We start from the raw sequence: 23,979 nt of genomic DNA, 5'->3' as shown, positions 1-23,979 counted from the left end.
TTGCTGCGATGAATACTTCATTCTTTGCTATTAAAATTTTCATTGGTGGATGCGGCTCCGTTACACTTGAAAACATGTTATCATTATTAACCAGGTTATTAACCTCTGGTAATAGCTAAATTATTAACCTCTTACTGTTTTGGTAATGTCTCAGTTATAAAGGCAAAGCCTGATGTGTTTTCATTCCTTTGCATTGGCACTGTTTGAATTATGTGGACAGCTTATTTAGCCATGTTCGGTATTCATGATTTTTCTTGTAATACGAGCAGTTCTTTCTCTAAACACTTATGCAATCAGTCTACATCACAACAGCGCCCACACACTTGATTGAAGCTACTCGTTGAACCGCTCATTCACAATTTGAGAGAGAGATAGATCTCGATATAGATAGATAAGTTTATTCGTGCCCATAGCAATGCATATACTGTATGTACATAAAGAAAACATAAGGAAAAGGTCCAATGAAATAACGAACACAGCAGACAAACAGCGGATTTAATACGTGGTTATACACATTCATTTCAGCATTTCGTATTTATTCACCATTGGAGTTGAAGCATCAATTAAAAGGTGCGGAACGTTTTTTACTTCAGGATGTCCAGTATATGCGCTGCACAGCCAACGCAGTTTGATGTATTCCAGGCAAAATAGCAGTCTTCGTTTGTCAAATGACAGTCCTTGACTGAACGGCGGACATGTAAGACCTATGTCACAGCCAGAGGCGACAGTAATTCGCTCTTAAAATCACACAAAATAGTTTGTATCTCTCTGCCAGTCCACCCAACTCTTCTACTTTGTTTCACACCACTAGCTCCAATACGGTTCGCGACTGATAAATTGCCCGTATGTACGTCTGCAGCCTGGCCATTAAAATTTTAGTCCGTATGAGCAGGTCCCTCAGCCAATCAATTTCGTCCAGCGCGTTCAAAATCTGTAGCATTTTGGCTACGCTTTGACGGAACCCATGTGCTGCAAGATCACTGGAAAATTATAAGTTGCATCCACCAGCCATTACCTGAATAGAGCTGCCCAAACGGGTCAGCTAACCTTGTAGCGCACAAAACTCGGAAGATCTTTGGCAGTTTTCATTGAAATTGTACAAGGTAAAACACGCCAAATATTTCACCGCAAAAAGAACACTTCCTCTGATTCTAGGTGTCATTTGCAAAGTTGCCTTGTCAAGACAGAATATGTTAAGCAATTTCCCATTCAATTCAGCTCCTATTTTCTGCTCTGTAGAACATTACACAATACTGGGCCGTCATCGTCGGTACAGTGGCTGCCTCGAACCCTTGGCAACCTACCTGAGTAAAGGATAAGGTCGTCGGAATTGGGGATTTTAATATGGAGGTGGATCAAAATGAGAGCAACTTCGCACCAGACAACTGTAACACAAACGTACAGCGTTTGATCGCGGAAAATGGGGGTCGATGCATGAGTACGCAAGCGATGCAGTCACTGTACGACCTCCGCCAGAACAACTTACTTTGCGACGCGGTACTTCGGCTTGAAGATGGCGGTATTTTTCCGATTCATAGAGCAATTCTGTCCGCCTGCAGCACCTACTTCAGGTTCGTTGTGCTACATGTCTTATTCAACTTTAATTATCTTTGCCTAATCCCTTTGAAATCGAGGATACCATCGAACACTTTTGATGTCCGTATCGAACTCGTATAGTATGTACAGCAGAAATGTTCACAACCAAATCACTTACCTTGCATCGAAAATTATAACCGATTTAAACCTACTTTATGGAAATGAATCGGCTACACCACCCTTAATGTAACCACTTCATTTTCTGACGTGGTATCAACATCGAGTAGTCGTGTGAGCTTAGACGATGGTTTACACCCACTTCTTTCACGCAGAGCCCTCTTCACGACGACTCTTCACTCTCGTGAAAAAACTGACGTACTTTTACCAGGGGTGAACAGTCACATGATGAATTTACTGCTGGAATATGCTTACCTCCGTTCGTTGGAGGTAAACAGGGACAACGTCTGTCAACTCTTGGTCACCGCGGATTACTTGAGCATTCTTGGTGTTCTCGATCTCTGCTGTGACTATCTCAGACAGAACTTGGCACCAGAGAACTGTATCGGTGTAATGAGATTCGCCAGGGAGCATTTTTGCAAGGGATTGGAAACCGATGCCCACCGCTACGTAATGCGGCACTTCGTACAGGTGTGTCATCGACGTGACGTTTGATTTTTCGATTGATCTGCTGAAACCTCTTACTTCACCAACGACAGGTTGCGCAAAAGAGTGATGAAGTGCTATTTTTACCGATATCCGAACTTCGTGGCCTGGTCGGAGCTGACGAGCTAAACGTCAAAAGCGAGGAAGCTGTGTGGGAGTTGGTTCTCAGGTGGATAAACCACGACCCCGAGCCCCGAAAAGGGCACATTGTCGAACTGATGAAGAACATTCGTCTAGGGCTGCTAGACACCCAGTTTTTCCTCGAGAACGTCAAGGATCATCCGTATGTAACCGGTAACGAGGCCTGCAGACCCATCATCATTGAAACGCTAAAGTTTCTCTACGACTTGGAGATGATTACACAGAAAGACGGGGAAGTGCCAACGCCAGAAATCGCCAGGCCAAGAGTTCCGCACGAGATACTATTCGCACTTGGTGGCTGGAGCGGTGGAAGCCCAACAAACTTCATCGAAACGTACGACACCAGAGCCGATCGTTGGGTCAAAGTAAATTGCTCCCAAATATGCCAATTATTTCTGACCACCTTCAGTCCCCTAAAATCACTCTAGGTCACTGAATATCCGCAGGTCGAAGAAGTAGATCCAACGGGTCCTAGAGCTTACCACGGCACTGCGGTTGTCGGTTTCAATATCTACGTAATCGGGGGCTTTGACGGTATGGATTACTTCAATAGCTGTCGTTGTTTCAACGCTGTTAGCAAGGTGTGGCGAGAAGTTGCTCCCATGAATGCTAGAAGGTTGACTATATTTCATGGCTGACCCACCCCGTTGCAGCCTTACTAGATCTTATTTATATATGAGAAAATACAGGTGCTACGTAAGCGTCACGGTGCTGAACGACCTCGTCTACGCAATGGGAGGTTACGACGGTCATCACCGGCAGAACACAGCAGAACGGTACAATTATCGGAGCAACCAGTGGTCCCTTATCGCTCCAATGAACGTCCAGCGATCAGACGCAAGCGCAACGATGCTCAATGGTAACTTATTGGAATCCTTGGTGCATTTTCCGGTACCTTCATTCGCAGTTGCCTGTTCTCTTCTACCTTTCAGATAAGATCTACATCACCGGTGGCTTCAATGGACAAGAGTGCATGAATTCGGCCGAGGTCTATGACCCGGAAACGAATCAGTGGACGCTTATATCCGCCATGAGGTCTCGCAGAAGTGGCGTTTCATGCATCGCCTATCACAGCTGCGTTTATGTCATTGGTGAGTATAATTTCTCGACTGATGAAGAATGGGCAGAATACGCAAGTGGAGTCTCCAGAACTTCTTGCCCCATAATCCAGCTTAATTTGATATTTTCAGGTGGATTCAACGGTATATCCAGAATGTGTAGTGGCGAAAAATACAATCCAGCTACAAACAGCTGGACTCAGATACCCGACATGTACAATCCACGCAGCAATTTCGCCATTGAAGTTATAGACGACATGATTTTTGCGATCGGAGGCTTCAATGGTGTTACCACTATATACCATGTCGAGTGTTACGATGAAAGGACGAACGAGTGGTGCGTCTTTTAGTGATGAATGATTTTTAATACTCGTAAAGGTGTTTTGATCTTTGCGAGTCATAATAAATATTCACAGGTACGAAGCAACCGACATGAACATTTACCGTTCGGCTCTGTCCGCTTGCGTTATCATGGGATTGCCGAACGTTTACGACTACATACACAAGCATCGTGAACGACTGATGGAGGAAAAGAGGCAAAAACTACTTGCTCTCGAAGTACAGAGAACGCAACAGCAACAACAAAATCAACAGAACGATAACAATCAGATACCACCAGCACCACCTCTGGCGCAAATCGACCTTGACAACGACCATCAAATTTAAAAGAAAGCGAATTCCTTTCTAGTATGACATTGAGCGCCTATTATTCTCTCACAAATTTCAGTTTCGTTAGTATCATGGCCGGTCGGATTCAGGTGGTGGTTTTTCACGCGTATTGGAAACTTTTATTTCAATTCAGTTTTTTTCCGTAGGAACACACACATGCGGGAACATAAATTTTCACTAGTAAAGTAGTAAAATATTGACAAAAAACCCGTACCGTTGAACTCAACGATCAATGCGAGTGCGTTCTTAGCGCTGTACAGAAAGACGCGTTATGAAAACGAATTCGGAAATTCTGGGGCATATCCAATCTTAATTGTGAGTAAAAGTGAGATTTTCACGTACTGTAAATTGTAACGATGAATTTAGCGCTCAGTCTCACACCAGGAAGGACATAAAATGTTTTGAGAAAATTATTGCGAGGTGACGTCGATCGAAAAGAATGTTGCCTCGTTTGCGATAATTTTTTTATTTTCAGGATATTTTGAACCGTTTTATCATATTTTTTATAAACCTTTTAAGGGTGGCCATTAGTTGTAATTACTGGTCGCTAATTGTTACCCAAAAAAAAATAGCTATAGAATTTTTACCCTAAGAACACGGACGAGTGATGTGAAAGGAGGTGTGTAAAGTGGAACTGGGTGAAAGTGTGAATCTTGTAGAAAATATTTTACGAAAAAGTTTCATCAGATCCTGACTTAATTTTTATTCTAGAAAGTTGCGAATGAATCGCAATAGCCCAAAAAATAAGCAATGCTGTTATGGGTAATCGACAGAGCAATATTCATGTAAAAATCGGCTGAGTGTTGGTACGAATAAAGCGCTCGTCGGTTACTGACCTCACTTAGGACTAACAAAGGTTGAACACTATACTTATAGTACGTAACATCACGCAGACTGTAGCTAATTTTTTCGACTCGAGTCATTCATCGTCCAAGTGTTGAACAGTTACTGAGCACGCGTCAAAGGATTACTACGAAATAATAAACGACAGTTATTCTTAAAAATTCATATTTTAATTTTCGGTTTGATATAAAGTGCTCGGGTATCACATCATGTACGCAGTACTAACTAATACAAGTGGTTTTGGTAAATTTTTTCCTCAATTCTCTGAATTGCGTACGTGTCTTCAAATATGCGTCTACATGTAAACAAGAAATATTTAGTGGAATTCGCCACTCACTCTACAAAGGAGAAGACTATCCTGTATCAGTGGAACATGAATTTATCTCGAAAGACTTGAATGGAAGATTTTTCATTCACACGTCACGTATATCGACGATATACGTCGAATTCAATTATATTCATACAATAGACACGGATTTTATTATGTAAATACGTTTACGAGAAGAATTATATAAGTATTCCTGTTACGGGACCGATATAAGATGTAGCGGCGATGTGATTCAGCATATTTCATTCATTGATGCATCATGATGAAACATTATACGAAGAAAAATTTACAGGCTTCCGATGAAACCTTACTTGGTTCCTTTTTTCAAATTAGTAGCAATCTTTCGTCATTACAGACCTTCGAATCTTACGTAGTATCCAGTAATATCCAGTACCGCGAATGTGTTATACAAAGACCTTTCCTAATATACACTGTACACGTAGGAGTAATGTAATCTGCGAATTTGCTCAACACATGGCGTGATGTTTGTAGAAATTTAACATTGAAACAGGCGTATTCACCGTTAGATGATATCCCCGAAGCAGAGTTGAGCATTAGAAATAACCCGAAAGAAAACGTCCGCCTTGAGAACACGCATCGTAAATTCCCTGTTGCCACACGTGTTGAAATCGACACTTTTGCCTGCTCCAAAAAAATGACAAGAATACATTTTTTGTTAAAAATGTTTAAAAGGGGTCCGACGTGCTGCGGTTCCTCCTATCTTTGTCATAAAATAAATGACAAAACTTCAACAACAAATAAAAGTATATGTTAGACAAACAGTTGTCGCACGCATATAACGCACCAATATTAATATGAATATGGCTCCAAGCACATTTAACGAAATGTAACTTCGTCCGAAGACTCGGTCGATTGATTTACTCGGTTTTTTGGTAATCCTTTTCTTCTAAGTGGTTTTGAAATTAGTTAGGGAATTGTGTAAGGAATGAGCATGGAAAAATCAGTAGGATTTGAACAGTGTTACAATTGACACCGACGACAATTTTCTACAATCAAACGACAATTAGAGGAAGATTTGTATAAATTGTCCGAAACATTGGTGAACAAAAGGAGGACAGGTATCTCTGTAATTGGCAAGATGGCGGGGTAATTTTCACTGTAACAATTGACACCCTGTTACAACTGACACCGGTCTCCCCTATGCTATTTTTCCAAACAGGGTGTGCGAAGTTCGATTACAAGAGCAATAAAATATTGTGTGAATTAAAGCACGACAATAGAATAAACAATGAAGAAATAAAGCGAGGGCTGACAAGGAAGGGATGGACTCCCCTCAACACAAATATTAATAGAAATGATTGAAAATTTTTTAACAAGCTTCAGTATTGTAAGAAAACTGAAGATGCTTAGAATCATCGGTAAGATTTTGTGCAAGTTCAGAAGAATACGTCGGGAAAATATTTTTCAACAATGATTTGATTTTTTTTAGAAACGCGCCACTTTTCGAATTCATTATACACTGTAGTATATTTACTTCGAGCAACGATTGGTTGTAAATTTGAAGGCACACGTTTGTCGACTATAATTCGGATATTTTGCTCTCTGGGCACCTTGGACAGTATTTCGAAAAAAAATGTAGCAGTGTTCTACCATTACCAAATGTGCATTTAACATTGGTGGATTTCACAACACGCAATGACATCTACCGTATTATTCTGATACCTTCTTTCTATGCATGATATGCACGTAAAGGAGACTAATACAGAGAGATGAAAATTTGAATTGTCTGAAGAACGGCGCACGGGAATGAAATTAATAATTTGAACGCTGTACCTAAAAGTCACGAATGGTGTGAATTGCATCTGAAAGTCTGCATTTGAAAATCTATAATTGTAAAAATTTCGTTCGTGTTTTGAATAATCAAGGTCAAGTCGAGTTTTGAATATTTTGCAAATCAAACAAAGCTGCCGCAACAGGCTGTAAAGATAATCATATGGTCGCGGCTCTTACAAAAACGCAATCTATCTCTGTTCATTTTACTAATTTGAATAAGGTTCTATTGTAATAAAAATTTACAATTGACTGAATCGGTGCAGAAATGATATACTTGGTTGCGAAATATTGTTTTATGGACTGTATTGACTGGTTTTTTGTATTTTTTTTTTGCTGCATTCTGACTTGTCGGAAGAGAAGGAGGTATTTTTATTTCAAAGCCTGAACGTGACGTGAATCTTTGACTGGCGTTAATAATGTTTGAAACCCGTAAGAAGCTGTTTGTATTTATCACTCGTAAATGAGATACAAATTTTAGCGAATAATCTGCCAGCTTTGTCAAATTGCATTGAAATTCAACGTTGAAGAGTAGATGTAAGGACTAATTGTCAAAATCGCAAGATTCTAAAAGTCCTTACAAAAATCAATATTGCTGCATGGCGCGGTTTCTTTGTAGACCCCTAATGCATATACATAAGTGCTAATGGATTACTAAAATTCATTACATATACGTATGTGAAATAGTTGCCAGAATTTATTTCGTCGAAAATTAAATTCTTGGTACAGAGATATTGAATCTCGGTCAGAAAGGAAAAAAGCACCATTGTATTAGTCGTGAGACTTAAGGATAATTTCACTACTTACAAGAATATGACGTCGGTATCCATCAATCAATAGCTGCCACGCATAATTTTTTATACGCTGATGTAGTCAGTATGGTAGCAGCTGATTCCAAGGATTATTGTCGAATCTTAAAGGTCGCAGCTTGTCTCTCGGCATGAAGCTTCCGGCGCTTTTTAAAATTTGTACTCGATTTTATGTCTTGGACACGTATCGATAGATTCAACTTCTAGTTCATGGTACAAAAAAACTATTTTTATCCTGATTATTTCCCTATGGCCGTTATTTCATTGGTGTGCAATATTTTTAGGCAATGTTACTTCAGAAAAGATATTCGTCGCAATATTGGTTCATCCAAATCAGCCTTATAATATGCGGAAACCTGATTTTTTTGAAAGCGGAAAAAAAATAATTTCACCTTTACAATCTTTTAGGGGGGTGGAGACGAACCGCCCGCTTCATCCCCTCTCCACACAGATTAACTCGATGGACCAATCTGGGATAAAATCTCGCTTGGAGCATGTGATCTACAGTATTTAAGCGCTGCAGACAACATCGCAAACCGCGGACGGACTGCGTCATACAACCGTGATCGTTCAACCGTAAAGTGATTCTGGTTAGTTTTAATTTTGTTTCGATAACAGATACCATAATCATGAGTATTATGGAAACCACGAGATCATTTATAACATTAATACGTGCAGAAAGTATATATTATTTTCCTTCAGTGTGATAATTTTGCAAGGTGGCGAGAGAATTTTTTTTTATTTTTAAACATTGGTGACACGAGTGAATATTCTGCAAGATTCCTGAATCTCAATGTAGCGAATTATGCAACATTAGTATGCAAGGATTTAGTGTTGCAGATATTACCACTCAACTTAACACGTGACTATTTACTCGTCAAACGACTCGTTTGACATAAATTGTTTTTCTCATATGAGTAATTGTTTTAATAAATGATCCTTATCAGCCAAATTGTATTAAAAACTGTCGAGGAACTTCTTTCATATTTTACGTCAATAATTATGTAACTTTGACAAGAAAGTTTTTATCAAAACTCTACCCATTTATACAGTAATTGCTTATTTTAAAAAAGGATACACAATCATAACAAGTTAAGTTGAACCGATGATCACAATTTGGAAGCCCGTATAATCAATTGAGGATCATGCTGAAAATGATTCCAAGCCCAGAGATTCTAGAAAGTCGATACAGTGGAATTCTCTGATTCATTCGTATGCTTATAACTTTCACTCGAAAAGCAAATTGTAGCCTTGATGATTCTTTTACTAGAAATTTAATATTACTATGATTTCATGTCATGGTTTAACAAATTGGTAATCTTCATTTTAATTACATTACGTGGATAATTTTTAAGAATTGCAAAATGACGCATTTTCTCAAATCCTCCAATTTTGAACCACGCCAATTAAGGTTCACAGGTGTTTCAGGCTTGTATGTCAACCTCTAAGAGCTTTAAAATTAGTACTTTTCTTTCTGCGTTAAAATATGTGTAATCAGTGTAATGAATATTTTCATTTCCTAAACGCAAAGGTCTTTATGATTGCAGACTCAATGGCGATCGCACATTTGGCAACGGCAACAATTGCATCTGTAATCTTGATCTCAACAAGTTTAACTGGAGTATTGGTAGTCTCACAAGAAATAAGCAAGACTCACGAATGTCAGACAAAAATTATCCACTATGTTGTCACCCAAATTGATGCCGAAGGTCGGAGTTGTACGGCCGAGATCGAAATTGGAGTTTGCCATGGTTACTGTCTAACCGGTGAGGTCAGTATATACCATCAAAATATTCGTTATATGCTGCATCTTCTTATCCAACATTTTTTATGAATCTTACGAAAAAGGCTTTCGAAATAGCAAATAGCTTCCCAAATAGCACAGGATCGACTCAAATTTGACTTATTGTCGATAGTAAAACGAATTGTCAACCAATCGGAGACCGATAAAGAGAGCTCATTGAACACCAATTATTGAGTATGTGTCGACCATAAGTTAACGAACGTCACTTTCTTGTCAATTCACAGTCAATAGTGTACAAGTCGACTAGAAATTGTCTTGTCGTCAAAAAATATTCAAGCGAATCTTTGAAATTTTGAGAATGGCCACATTATTTTCATCCTATTACATTCGCTATGGTCAGTTCTATGCAATATCTAACTTTTGTTTTGGCGTAGTCTTGATCGTGACGTTTTTGACAACATTTGTCGATACAGGCTTGGCCCAGCATCGATTACCGGCGTATTGACAAGTCATTTCCACGTCTCAGACGACAGTCACCGTCCCACCAATTTGTTGCCAATTCTAAATCAAATATTTCATCTGTTGCTATTATATCGGCTGAAATCAGTCAAATGATAATCAACATTTCGATAAATGTATTCCCCGAATTGCATACGTTAGATGGTGAATAAAAAATGCGAACACTTATGACAGATAAAAAATGACTTGAAGATCATCACGTTATATTTACAATTCTAGCGCGGGGATTGGGAATTTCCATACAAATCACACTATCACCGACTTTGCGTTCCAAGCAAACTAGAACAGAAAACGGTAGAACTGCAATGCGATGACGACAAGACACCAAAAACATTAAGGTGAGCAGCTCAGGTCATTTTGTTCATGCACACGTGGACACAGTGATTCTGAAAGGACTAATTTTACGACAAGTCAATTACGTTGGTAACGCAGATGTATAATCCAGCAATACAAAATTCTAATGGTTGAGTTACGTTTACAAAGATTGATTGTGAGCCTATTTCGCAGCCGGCCGGCGGTGGCGTTGCGGGCTGATTCAGCATTGCCAACGTAACCAACTTGCCTAAAAAATTAGCCGTTTCAGAATAACTGCAGGCATGTGTATTTTGTTATATCAGTCTTATACGATATTGCTCAAAAACGTGAGGCGTTAAATTGAGCCCGCAAAACAGGTATATAATGCGTATATTACATTTTTTTAGCTATAAATACCACGAACCAAGTGAATGTAGCTGTCAGCTATGCAACTCTTCGAACACCTTGTGTGAGGGAATGGTAAAAAAGGACTTTCCTACAAATTCAGCACCACAAATGAACTTCTTATATGGTAAGCATATCTCAGTTATTTAATTCCTTATTCAGTCTCTGAAGATCCTTTCGATTCTCGTGCGCCATAAACAAGAATATTAACCCAGCTTGGTATTTTTTGTATCCATACATATGTACCTATTTATCGAAAAAGTGTGCAGATTTTTAATTATTGTAGGTGTTTCTTTGAAGGTTTATTTCTAATTGTTCAGTAACACAATGCCGAAGATTGTTACTCTTGTAAAATTTGTCTCGCTGCAATGTGTATTCTTGCAGTCATTGTGAAATCATTATACCAGATACCTACTTCACCATGACTGACGATTATTTTTTCGATTCGTTTTTAAAGAATTGCTGCACAGATCGGCTGGACAATCACGTCGTCGACGGCTCGTCCCCTTCTAAATCCTATTGTACGTCAAGAAATTCGGACAAACATGAGCATGAAAATAGTAAAAACGACGACATGCGTTGAATATGACAAATCGTTCCGTTTAAAATATTTTTAAACAAGAGTTGTACAAGATAGCATACTTCTTCTTACGACGAAGAGTCACTTATGTTCCTTGATGAGTTTATTTTACTACTATCAGTATTCGGCAGCCAATTATCTTGTTGTGATCTCATCGAAATCTCAAGTATTGTAATACAATGTAAACTATTTATATATTTAAAGATATATTATCTTATTTATTAATGTTATTTATGAGAATATTTATTTGAATGAATGTGAGATTATTAACGGTAAAAACAAATATTGTAAAGTAAGTACCTACGTTGTAGTTTTTTTTTTTGCATATGTCCTTCCCATAGCCCCTTATTTGCTGATCCTTTTACAATAGCATCAAATCTACCTGGAGCAAGTCTTACAGTTTCTATTGTGTGTGTAAGAATCTCCAGATAACGATCCGCACATATTGAGTATGTAGCACAATTTCGTGAGAGCCGATTTTCGATTGCAAGTGTCATTTCTGTGGGAATTACAGAAACTCGCGAATAAAAACTCTTACATGTGCTTCATGAAATATACTCCAAGAGACCAGCTTCGCGTGTAGACCAAGTTAAAAGCTGAAAGTTGTAAACGTGTATGTTTTTATCTATTAACGATATTTTAAATCGTCACACAGTTAGTTTTTCATTAAATTTTAGGGGCGTGCCCTGATCGATTTCGAAGTGCAAATATATATCTCCAAATATCGAGGTCCACGTATCTCAAACGCGAAAAAGGGCTTAAAAGCCCCATTAGGCACGCAATTCTTAACAAAAATACCCCAATATATTTTCATTACACGCGGAAATACATAAATGGCATAAGTTTTACGAATTTACTATTGCGATTTGGTAGAATCCGTGCCATTTCTTTATTTCTACGTCAAATGAAAATATGTTGGAGCGAGCTGATCAGAACTGTGAATCAAATGGCGCTGTTGAGCTCTTTTTCGCGTTCGAGATACACAGACTTTGATATTTGGAGATGCATAAGTCAGCGTCGAAATCGATTGTCGATGTCACGAAATCGTTTTTTATTTCCTCTGTAGGTCAGTCCAGTGTGGTAATAATGGTAGTGTGTCCATTCATAAGATGAAAACAATAAATCATCATACACATCATACATAGTATTAAAGTTCGAACCACAGTTTGGATGTTCGGATATTCGGATGTTCAGAAAGTGACGTCAGGCAAGATTTTTTTTCTCTTGACGTCATCGATCTATAGTAATCGTCGACGACGAAAATCAGCTAGCCGAATTCCTCAGTCTGGAAACAACCGCGCAGTAGAAAGGAGGTATGAGAATCGCGCTCCGCAGATTTCGCGTGCCGGGTTCTCTATCTCCTGGATCCTGCGCTCCAGGTCCGCTTCCTGGTGCAACTCGACTTCCAGGACAAGCGCTCCGTAGTTCTTACGCTCCAGGTCCACTACCTGATAAAACTTAACTTCCAGGACAAGCGCTTCGTGGTTCCTGCGGAGCAGGTACGCTACTTGGTGAAACTCGACTTCCAGGACAAACGCTCCGTGGTACTGGCTATCCAGGTCCTTGACCTGATGACTTTTGACCTTCGGGACTAATTTTGAAGTTTACAAGTTTGATTATTGAAAACCTCTTGTTTTGTACTATGAGTGGAAGATCGGGCACATTTGATTTTTAATCTCTTTTTCCTTTTTATCGAATTTATGATGGATAATTGTTAGTAAAATTGTTTTTCGTGTTGACAGCTGCCAGCGGATCAGTTTGTGTCTTAAATAAGATGCTCCTGGAACTCTTTAGTTGATATTTAATAGGGACGTCTAACGGGTTTTCTGATTGTTATTCAATTAAAATACATAAAAAACATTTTCTCACTCAGATTTTAATATTTTATTCAATATTTACACATTCGTTGACGACGAAAATCAGCCGGATTCTTCAGTCTGGAAACAACCGCACAGTAGAGCGGACGTATGAGAATCGCGCTCCGCAGATTTCGAGTACCGGGTTCTCTACCTCCTGGATCCTGCGCTGCGGGTCCGCTTCCTGGTGCAATTCGAGTTCCAGAACAGGCGCTCCGTAGTTTCTACGCTCAAGGTCCACTACCTGATAAAACTTGACTTCCAGGATAAGCGCTCCGTAGTTTCTGCGCTCAAGGTTCACTACCTGGTGAACCTCGACTTCCAAGACAAGCGCTCCGTAGTTCTTTCCGGCAGTCCAGGTCCTTAACCTGGTTACTTTTGACCTTCAGGACTAATTTTCAAGTGTACAAGTTTGATTATTGAAAACGTCATGTCTTGTACTATCAAACCAATATGCATGTTTCAGATAACATTTTGAATCCGGAAAAAAAACCGAACGACCAGGATCAACATATTGCAATTGCTGAGTTGTTGGCATAGTATAAATAGGAATACATGACAATAACATCGTTCAATTAGAGCTAAAATTGCTGTGCGTCGTGCTTCAAATCTGTTAGCACTTAGCTGATTGTTGTGCGGTATTTTTGGACGAAATTTATTGTCATAAAGTCACAATACGTTATACTTGCATGCATGTGTAAACGTGATTTGAAGCATTATGTAGAAAAAATCTTACGGGCAGATTCGGTTTGCGTCACATGCGCAAAGACAGTGTTCATTCTGTATACTGCGAAGCAAATACCAGAATTTTTTGTGTTTTAAAACTAGTGTTTTAAAACTAGTAAATATTAAATTGTTAATTTCCAACTCGGGTGCTTGAATGTTGATTAATTATTGAAATAATTTACGTGTGTCACTTGACACGAGCCTCTGGTTACTACAGAATAGGCAAAAGTATATATACCAAAAAAACGACAGAATGTGACATTTCATTGAGAAATGTCGTATAGAATACTAAGAATATCGTATAAATTGACAGCAAATTACGAGTTTTCAACCTCGGGACCTTATGATATTCGATTTAGAAAAATAATATACACTCTTCCTAGATGCCAAATTAAACCGCATTGCTATACTTGGAGACTATAAGTCGACTTTTAAGCATTAGTGCTCCATAAAAACTAAAAAATATTCAAGTTGTTGACGAAGGTAGCGCAGCAAATATATATCTGCACTCAATTATCATTTACGTCGGGATAAATTTCCTGGTCTTATTCTCGCATTGAACAGAATAAAGTCTCTTTATTTTGACCAGAGAGTGTGTCGAAAAATTGTGTTCGTGGAGTCCAAGCATGACAGAAGTGAAACGTATTACTGATTAATTGTGAATAAAGATAGCTGATTAGTATTTTTTATCCAAGAAGAAATAATAATTTGTAATTGTAAGGATGCGGGTACGTCGATGAATTTTTAGAAAACAAAATTCACGGCAGAAAACTATTTAGTATATTTAGTATCATGTACGGTGAGTAATGTAACCTCAACCAACGTCTCAACTAATCTCATCAATGTTTAGCACGAGAATTCTTTTAATTGTAAAACTAGTTCACAAGATTTTGTGGAATCCCAGAACTCTTTCTTTTCACATTCATCCCATATAGGAAGAACGTTTACGTCAATGGCAAAAGGCTTTACCTCATTCGCGTAAATTATTGAGGAAGTCAGATACATACAATATGTGAACTACATTTTGAGGAAAAAAACATCGAACGAGAGTATGTAATTCGCATGCGGGATGGGCAGTTTTGCACGTTGCACAACAATACTTATAATGTCGATAACAAAGCGTCAAGATGGCGTCTGTAGGAGTTTGCCGTTTAGTTCGTGTTGCCAGCTATCAGGCGTTGTTTTCTTTTACACGCGTTCAAATTTCCAACGCAACAGACGAAACCAGCGCTGTGTGAGCGGCGTTATTGGAACGAAAAACTCTCGCCCAGAATGTGGCCCACTTTTGTAACGCGGAGATATGTCTCCTCCCCTCTTCCTTCCTGGTAACACTACAAAATTGTTGCCTGGTCAGTAAATAAGTTTCACTTAAAAAATTTTTGCATAGTATTGTTCAGATGTTGGTGAATGGTGGGGAAAGGAGGTGTTGGGGATGCATACCAATACATAGACAGAAAACAACAGCTGTAACTAGTGCTTTATGACCTATAATTACGTAATCGATCATTGTCACAGACCATTATTGCCCCATGTGATTATTCAGTTAGAATCCAATGTTTAACGCGATCTCAACCTGAGAATGTGTAAAAAATTAAGAAGTGTACTCAAAAGTACTACAGTTTGGACGAGCATTACTCGAAACCATATGTAATAACAGAGAGGTATGGTAAGGCGAGGGGGTGAACGACCGCTATAGATCAGCTAGAGATTAGTAAAGGGACAGAATGTATTATAATAATACGATGTGTGTGTGAATGAATCCAAGTACGCTAATCTCACGCACACTACGGCGAGTGGTCAACAAGACAACACAGTCCAAAGTTCTCAAAATCCCCGCGAGAGCGAGCGAGAGGAGAATACGGAGAAGAATCCAAAACCAGATCAGTATTAGTCGAAACTCGGAAGCGAAAAAACCTGAGCCTTGTTGGCAGTAGCTCGTTATGTGTGCGAGACTGATACAGTGAAGTGTGTGAACGCGGGGATATCAACTCGACGAATCGGGGCTCATAATGATCGATTTGATTATTAAATGACGTTGGATCGTGTTTCTAATGTACTTGTGATCGAGTTTTGACTCCTACGTGAGAATTTTATTCGTTCGCCAACTTTGAATAATTACATACCGCCTGCGCTTATGCCGTTTTTTCAGCAATTAAGATCGCATGAAATTAAAAGCGATATCGATTGAGTGAAAAAAATTCATATCCATTGCTTTCTATTCAAAACAGCTTTTGCAATAAACTCGTGATATACCAATTAAAAAAAATCATCTTCCAGTAGAATTCATTTGAAAATATACAAATATTCACTAAGACTTATACTTTAAATATTAGGCACTACAATGTCGCCAATTAATGGATGATATCCGAGAAGGTCTGCAAAAACGTGGCTGAACTGATGAAGAATTCCCCATTTAAAGATCGTTTCCAAAAGTTTCATATACTTCGAATACCAATTGCATCGTTGAAAACACATACTACGCTATTTACATTGAATTACTATTTTAAATCATGATTTCAGAGAAATCTTATCGAGTTAGGCAACGTCATACAGAAATAGGTCGACGCATGAATTTTTTACGATATCAGCATCATAAGTTTACATGAAATGTATATTTCTGAGTAAAAATTCTGAATGTCATCTGTTCCATATAATCAATATAAAATGTTTAAGACGCGTTTAAACACCCAAGTCTGACGCACTAAGCTCCAGAGTTTGTTGAGCTAATTGTAAAGATAAAAAGATGGTGATTCAACCGGTGATTGCACGGATAGAAACTGTGACTCATTTTAAAAAAAGTTAAACTAACATCCGGGTATCATGATTTTCTTGACGGGTGTAAAAAGTAGCGCATTGAGTAAGTGAGTGACGTCATTTGGTTGCGCTATATATCTCTGGTTTTACACTGTACGAACAGAAAAAACGAATATAAATATACACCAGCGTAAAATCTATCAACATGTATGACAAACAAAATTTATATTGCAGAGCAATTGGCCTTTATCAAATATATCATTTTTTGAATATCGTAAAAAAAATGTTTTTTCTTTTGTTCTAAGAGAATGTTGTTTATTTTAATTGGACACATATTTAACAAACCTCTAATAATACCTCATTATGAAAAAAAATTAAAAATAACGTCGTACCGGACGTTATCCTACATCTCAATTTTCTACTCCTTAATGAATATACTTTGCAGGTAAGACAATAATTTTTCCATTTTTTTTTTTTTTTTTTAGAGATATGAAAGTTAAATCTTGATAGTGTTACGTGCCAGCCGGTATCCACGGCGGCGCCCTCTTTGCGCCCTACTTGACCAGCGTGCAGTTACCATAAGAGAGCCTCACGTGCTCTTACCGATAGTCGTAGATTAATACCAACACACATAGTTACCATCATAACGTACAAAGTCTTATATCGATAGTTCTCATACGCTAGATTAACCGTTATTTCATCAGTCAAATTCATAACATACATGGTATATATATTTTTTCCCATTTAACCGTTATACCTTTCAACATTAGCTTTCACATAAAACCTTTGATTTACGATCTCAACCGTAATAACCCAAAGTAATAAACACCTGCAGTAGTTAAGGTAATCGAGTAGACTAAACACCGGAAACGTGGGAAGAGAAATCACGGATAGTTCACAGATAAAGAAACCCTTATTCTCAGAATTCAGGATAGCGCCTTCATTTTAATGATGATAAGACCAATTAACGCTTCGCCGCTTGCTTCTCTAAACCAACCACCTCGCGCTAATCCACCACCGAGATCTCATGCACGAACCAGAAACCTTACTCCCAATTATTTCATCATCCTTAACCAATCATCCGAGACCCGCGAGAAACCGCGACTCCTTTTGAACTCCTCCTACTTTCCCTCTAATTCAACCTTTCCAGGACACAGAATAGGGAGAAGAACTTCAGACATCATAGAGAACAGAACAGAACATAGAGAACTCTACCGAAATCCTAGAATCAAATCATTATAATTCATTCAGAACTTCCGAGACTTGTTAACAGTTTGTCACTGCGATAGTGATTAACACCAATCTGTACCACAATTGTAAATCTACCATCGAGAACTGGAAGGAGATTGTTAATAAATGTGTAATTAACCCAAGTGTTGTCATAAATAATTATTTCAATCACGCATAGTGATGGTTGGCACGAGCCTTACCTAACAAACTCTCAGAATTGTAGGCGAGTTGAACGAGAAGATCTGAGGAGCTGATCGGCGGATTCCCGAGATTTACATATACCAACTACGTAAGTCAGAAGAACAATTTAAATCACGCGGCGAATCAGAATCGACTCGAAACGTTCCTCTCGGAACGTAACAATAGTACCGGGTTTTTCTTTTTAATAATAATGATTTAATTTTAATAATACTTTCCAACAATATTTAGGTTATGGCAGTGTGTGTCCTGAATAAAAATCTTTATTTTCGATGAAAGTGCATATACACGGAATTTTTGGCAGCGATACGCAGGAAATTTTCTACCATAATCCAACTCTTAGTGGAAAGAATTTTTGAATACAAATTTTTTAGTTATTTCAACCACGAAAAACTCGGCATTTTGAAGTTCTCACTGGAATTACCCTTAAATATTAAGCAGAAAAACAGTCTACAATTTCTTTTAATTGCGGTAATCTATCGAAATATGCAACAAACATATTGACATTGTTTTTCACTAACACAATATTACGAAACTATATATTAGATTGAAATGACAGTTCATCGACTGTTATTCTTTAGACATAAGGCGTAAAAAAAGATTAAAATTGTAATTTGAGCCTGTTCTCATATTTCGTTTTCTTGTTTGGCAAATTGTTATTTTTTTTTTTTTTCAACTCAATAATCGACTGCAGTTACAAAATTTGACCACATCTTATTTTCATCCCAAAATATAAAGTTTAACCCTCCGTACAGATTTGAAAAAAACAAAGCAAAGGAATATTTCACTCAATTTGATAGTTGATATATCTTTACTTGATAACAAGAAAGATAATTGTGCAATTGCACGGGATATAACCTCACTGCAGAGTTCAAACTGAAATTCACTTTTTAACGTATCTTGTTACTTCGTGTATGAAGTTTAATAAAACAACAATTCAAAGTAGTTATTTATAAGAATATACATTTGTATTTCTGATCTTTTATTACAAGGTCGAAAACTCTCTGCACATAAAAGGTTAAACGATTAAATTATATAAGACTTTAAACACTTTATCAACTAATTTAAATACATCTTTCGCAACCTGCAGTAATGTGTTTAATGAGTATGATGGCAATAAGTACTTATCTACATCAACGAAATTTTTTTTTTTTTTATTATCTAACAACTTCTTCAAATGTCGTCTACGTTGCGTGATAATATTTATTTTTAGAAAACTAAAGCGGTATTAAAAATAAAAATAAAAAAGTTTAGAGGCAATTAGCTAAGAATTTGTTGAAATTCAAGACAGTTAAAAATGATATCAACGGTGATTGATGAACTAACTATTTATGCAATCATGGCACCAGCACGATGTCGCCGAAGGCAAGGTGACGTTCTTTGTTTCCGATCCACACGGAACGGCGGTTGTGAACTATAAAAAAGAGTAAAATAATATTATGATTATGCTACATCAATAATGAATAAGCTGGAAAACGGACATCAAAAACAGGATTTTACTCTAATAATTAGAATACATTCGCAATTAGTTTAGAAATTAATTTATTAACCGATCGAACGGATAGATGCAATAAATTTCATTAAAAAATATCGAGTTTTACAAGGTATTGAAAAAATTCGAACACTGTAAGTGGTAAATTGATTAATAATAATGATAAGACTGGTAACACTTACATTGACATATTCTTTTATACTACAGCATCCGCCTTTGGACGTTATCAATGCTTGTGGATACTTTGAACGTGTTTCAGGATTCGTAGGGAAGGCGATACTCTGGCAATATCCCCTGCAAACATTTATACCGACCATCGACATGCCGGGGCAATTTTTCAAAGTGATATTCATCTCGTAACCTGGTGAAAAAACGGAGATGAGTTAAATTATTGTGACAATATTCGTGAATGTCTCAAGCCTTAAATATTACATATACCTACACGTATGAGGTGTTCCATTCCAAGTCAGTAAACGATTGATCGCGAGATTTTCTATTCTCACCAAGAATTTTTCCTATCATGATAAAATCCTAAGAATCTTCCGGAAAAATTTCTTTTTTTAAAAACTTATATTGAGCCTACAAATTTTGAAACCTTTCTTAAGAAAGTGTCCGATTGATTTTCAGAAACCGCTAATTTTGTCATTTTTATACCGATTTGGATTTTCAAAAACGCGCGTTATTTGAAGTTATTTTTTTTTTCATTGAAAACTCAGGACCAGTTTAAACAAGTTTCAAAAATCAGTTTTCTTTCAGTTTTCAAAGAAAAAAAAAAAAAAAATAACTTCAAATAACGCGCGTTTTTCAAAATCCAAATCAGTGTTACGGGGTAGATTGCGTAGATTGGGATGAGCGGTAATCGTAGCTTACTCCACGCCCAGCCAAGGTGTTATTTGGCTATTGTAGGGTCCGTTCACGTCGACTATGCACTCGCGTGCTACTACTCCCAATGCAGGAAGGGAATGGAATAGAAAGGGATCGGTATTAAGGGAAGGTAAACGATTTAAAGTATATGATTGTTTATTAGTGGTCAATGCAACGGAGTCGGTCAAGGGAAAAAGGGTATGGTCTTGGTTTAGAGGGATAGGTGTCTTGCTTGAGTGCTGGGATGGATCTGCCTGCTTCTGCCGGATGTAGCAGGCAAGCTAGCCGCGAGTTACAGGAGAACCTGCTGACTCGCGAACGATAAGGGTAGACTACAGAGCGTAAGGTAACTAAGAGCGTGGGAAAGGAATATGAAGTCTGGAGGACGTAACATCAGTATAAACATGACAAAATCCGATTAAAAAATTGAAAACAGTTTACCGCTACGCTAAAGTTTGTGTGAATGAAAAATTTATGTATTGAATACCGAATAATTCCATTTATGTTTTTCGAAAATTGAATAGAACATTTTTGGGGAATGTCTGAAAACTCATTATAGCCTGGAAATGAGTTGCAAACAAAGTAAAAAATTATTTTTAATGGTTTTTAACGGTTGTACCATTCGTAACGAAAATAAAAAATGTCACGATGAATCGTTTACTAAGTTGGCATGAAATATCCTAAATATAGGTGAGACTGGGGCACGACGGCCCTCCTAAGCTGCAAACTATCTTTTGTGGCTATTGAGCACAGGATACAAGTTGTTTTGATTTATCGTGAACAAATTTATCATTATTTTGCCGTAATTTGAAAACAAAAAAAAAAAACGTATCGGGTTACGACGTATCTCCTCCAAACAATGACAAGAACAAATTTTTGTTGATAAATTTTTAAAGAGGGTCCGTCGTGCCCCGTGCTTCAGCTTGTTGGTTACAGTGAAAATTAAAAGCGGGTTTCATACTGTTTCCAAGCAATGCGCTTCCCAGATTACAACTTTTTTCGTAAACGATTGTTCGAAAATGATCAATTGATCAGATGTCGACATTTGTCATGTCAACTTGCGGTAAGCAGTTATAGAGCTTGTAAGATGGATTCTTAGAAAAACATATTGACAATTATGTACCAATGCGGAAATTGATTCTGTGAAAGCTAATTTTTCACCATTGCCAACGTAATTGACTAGGATGAAAAATTTGCAACGAAATTTATTCAAGTCCTTTAAAGAAAAACTATCGGTATGTTTCGAAATTTTCATTCACTGGAGACGTTATGGTAATAATAAGTTACTCACCTACTAATAGACATTTCGGTGGCTGTGAATCGACCTCTTGGCCTATGATTGCGGTGCAAGAAACGAGCAGTAAGAAATAGATGACTCTTCTTCCTGTCTTACCCATCACGCTAGTCCATCTGCACCAGCAGTACTCGCTACTTCCCATGGCTGTCTGTAAGCACCGTATATACCGTTGTGACGTTCCAAGATCTTTAATCAATAAAATGAAACCAAGATGATCTTCCTTTACAGATCGGACCTGTACCGAGAGACAACAACTGCGCACTGGCGCCGCATTTTTATGTTAGGTACTCGGGCTCCCGCTACGAGTCAATTCAATCGAGGAAAGTCATCGTCGGTGACGTATGAAATGACAGAATGTGTTTAACCTCACATTTGTATTCACATTGGTCGCGATGATCTCAGACTCTGGAATCTCCTCGGTCGTCGGGACCAGGATAACTTTGAGTCTGATGTTGACCTGCTCCAGGAAAAGTTCTACTAGTGTATCAATGGTTCGGCGGATGACCTCTCTATTGACCCCGTTACAAAAATATTCTACGTTGAAAGAGAAGAAAAAGGTTTAAATTTTAGCGCTAAGAAGTCTCGACTACTCTGCTTGATAACTAGATAAGGAGTGTCGACTATACACGCAGTGCCGGCGTTAGGGTACGACGAGGTGGGGCGACCACCCGGGACCCCGCAGCCTGCTTGATGTTCCCCCTCACCGGACTTCCCCTTCCGAGTTGCTCACTCGCAATCGTTGACGCCTTTCCCCGCACTGCATATGCATTAGAGTGTTTCAAAATAAAAAAATTTTCGTTCTTCCAACGGACCACACTTGAAATAGTTAGTTTAGGTAGAAACAAAAATTCTGGCGAAAGATGAGCATTTTCGGTTGAGTGGAAGATCGGGCACATTTGATTTTTGATCTCTTTGTCCTTTTTATCGAATTTATGATGGATAATTGTTAGTAACATTGTTTTTCGTGTTAACAGCTGCCAGCGGATCAGTTTGTGTCTTAAATAAGATGCTCCTGGAACTCTTTAGTTGATATTTAATAGGGACGTCTAACGGGTTTTCTGATTGTTATTCAATTAAAATACATAAAAAACATTTTCTCACTCAGATTTTAATATTTTATTCAATATTTACACATTCGTCGACGACGAAAATCAGCCGGATTCTTCAGTCTGGAAACAACCGCACAGTAGAGCGGACGTATGAGAATCGCGCTCCGCAGATTTCGAGTACCGGGTTCTCTACCTCCTGGATCCTGCGCTGCGGGTCCGCTTCCTGGGACAATTCGAGTTCCAGAACAGGCGCTCCGTAGTTTCTACGCTCAAAGTCCACTACCTGATAAAATTTAACTTCCAGGATAAGCGCTCCGTAGTTTCTGCGCTCAAGGTCCACTACCTGGTGAACCTCGACTTCCAAGACAAGCGCTCCGTAGTTCTTTCCGGCTGTCCAGGTCCTTAACCTGGTTACTTTTAACCTTCAGGACTAATTTTCAAGTGTAAAAGTTTGATTATTGAAAACGTCATGTCTTGTACTATCAAACCAATATGCATGCTTCAGATAACATTTTGAATCCAAAAAAAAACCGAACGACCAGGACCAACGAATTGCATTTGGTGAGTAGTTTGCATAGCATACATAGGAATATATGATTATAACGTCGTTCAAGTAGAGCTAAAATTAATTTGCGTAGTGTTTCAAATCTGTTAAAACTTAGCTGATTGTTCTGTGGTATTTTTTGGACGAAATTTATTTTTATAAAATCACAATACGTTATACTTAGGTACATGCATGTGTAAACGTGATTTGAAGCATTATATAGGAAAAATCTTACGGGCAGATTCGGTTTGCGTCAGATGCACGTAGACAGTCTTCATTCTCTATACTGTGGAGCAAATACTAGAGTTTTTTGGGTAGTCCATCGTACCCCAGTCTCCCCTACAACTATGTCATATGATATAAACACTGACACCTAGTAAGCACGCGGACAAGCACAAAAACCAGTTACACGAGGCATGCGACCCAGAGCAAGCTTTAGCGAGGGTTTTAAAAATAGTCTCTATAATTATTGATAATTTTCTCATAATTTTCTTGGTAAAATATGTTTATGAAAAAATTATATTGATCCTTACATAATATTTTTTATGTGTTGTAATACTGAAAATTTTCATAGTATTCCAGGTATAAC

At 38.0% G+C, this 23,979-nt stretch overlaps 3 protein-coding genes across 4 annotated transcripts; 2 read left to right on the top strand and 1 right to left on the bottom strand.

Moving 5' to 3' along the window:
* The first annotated feature begins 1,344 nt into the window (after positions 1 to 1,344).
* On the top strand, positions 1,345 to 11,599 carry LOC107222231 (kelch-like protein 10). The gene is made up of 13 exons (XM_015661503.2): positions 1,345 to 1,571; positions 1,869 to 2,184; positions 2,253 to 2,705; positions 2,787 to 2,956; positions 3,030 to 3,199; positions 3,273 to 3,431; positions 3,531 to 3,735; positions 3,815 to 4,085; positions 8,247 to 8,428; positions 9,386 to 9,609; positions 10,321 to 10,439; positions 10,803 to 10,927; positions 11,258 to 11,599. The coding sequence occupies exons 1-8, from the start codon at positions 1,345 to 1,347 to the stop codon at positions 4,062 to 4,064; spliced, it is 1,950 nt and encodes a 649-aa protein (XP_015516989.1). The 3' UTR covers positions 4,065 to 4,085; positions 8,247 to 8,428; positions 9,386 to 9,609; positions 10,321 to 10,439; positions 10,803 to 10,927; positions 11,258 to 11,599.
* On the top strand, positions 9,391 to 12,947 carry LOC107222241. The gene is made up of 4 exons (XM_046734314.1): positions 9,391 to 9,609; positions 10,321 to 10,439; positions 10,803 to 10,927; positions 12,850 to 12,947. The coding sequence occupies exons 1-4, from the start codon at positions 9,391 to 9,393 to the stop codon at positions 12,945 to 12,947; spliced, it is 561 nt and encodes a 186-aa protein (XP_046590270.1).
* Positions 12,948 to 19,207: 6,260 nt separating this feature from the next.
* Positions 19,208 to 22,405, bottom strand: LOC107217470 (thyrostimulin alpha-2 subunit). Of its 2 annotated transcripts, XM_046734428.1 has the most exons (4): positions 22,168 to 22,405; positions 21,792 to 21,945; positions 19,819 to 19,997; positions 19,208 to 19,558 (listed from the first exon to the last, which is right to left on the bottom strand). In XM_046734428.1, the coding sequence occupies exons 2-4, from the start codon at positions 21,937 to 21,939 to the stop codon at positions 19,466 to 19,468; spliced, it is 420 nt and encodes a 139-aa protein (XP_046590384.1). In that variant the 5' UTR covers positions 21,940 to 21,945; positions 22,168 to 22,405; the 3' UTR covers positions 19,208 to 19,465. The 2 variants fall into 2 exon arrangements, with proteins under 2 accessions (XP_046590384.1, XP_015510493.2); XM_015655007.2 differs by lacking the exon at positions 22,168 to 22,405 and having other exon boundaries at positions 21,796 to 22,108.
* Positions 22,406 to 23,979: the final 1,574 nt, after the last annotated feature.

The sequence above is a fragment of the Neodiprion lecontei genome, chromosome 3 (genome assembly GCF_021901455.1).
Source record: "Neodiprion lecontei isolate iyNeoLeco1 chromosome 3, iyNeoLeco1.1, whole genome shotgun sequence".
NCBI classification, from domain to species: Eukaryota; Metazoa; Arthropoda; class Insecta; order Hymenoptera; family Diprionidae; genus Neodiprion; species Neodiprion lecontei.
The sequence above is the reverse complement of the archived record's forward strand: the minus strand, read 5'-3'. Positions and strand labels throughout refer to the sequence as shown.

Excerpts from the sequence above, each read along its gene's own strand:
- LOC107217470 (XM_046734428.1), bottom strand. The coding sequence starts at position 21,939 with ATGGGAAGTAGCGAGTACTGCTGGTGCAGATGGACTAGCGTGATGGGT. Across the intron at positions 19,998-21,791 it reads ACCGAAATGTCTATTAGTAG|GTTACGAGATGAATATCACT; the intron begins GTGAGTAACTTA and ends TTTTTTCACCAG. Across the intron at positions 19,559-19,818 it reads GTATAAAAGAATATGTCAAT|TTCACAACCGCCGTTCCGTG; the intron begins GTAAGTGTTACC and ends TCTTTTTTATAG.
- LOC107222241 (XM_046734314.1), top strand. The coding sequence starts at position 9,391 with ATGGCGATCGCACATTTGGCAACGGCAACAATTGCATCTGTAATCTTG. Across the intron at positions 9,610-10,320 it reads GTTACTGTCTAACCGGTGAG|CGCGGGGATTGGGAATTTCC; the intron begins GTCAGTATATAC and ends TTACAATTCTAG. Across the intron at positions 10,440-10,802 it reads AAGACACCAAAAACATTAAG|CTATAAATACCACGAACCAA; the intron begins GTGAGCAGCTCA and ends ACATTTTTTTAG.
- LOC107222231 (XM_015661503.2), top strand. The coding sequence starts at position 1,345 with ATGGAGGTGGATCAAAATGAGAGCAACTTCGCACCAGACAACTGTAAC. Across the intron at positions 2,706-2,786 it reads GAGCCGATCGTTGGGTCAAA|GTCGAAGAAGTAGATCCAAC; the intron begins GTAAATTGCTCC and ends GAATATCCGCAG. Across the intron at positions 3,736-3,814 it reads GATGAAAGGACGAACGAGTG|GTACGAAGCAACCGACATGA; the intron begins GTGCGTCTTTTA and ends AAATATTCACAG.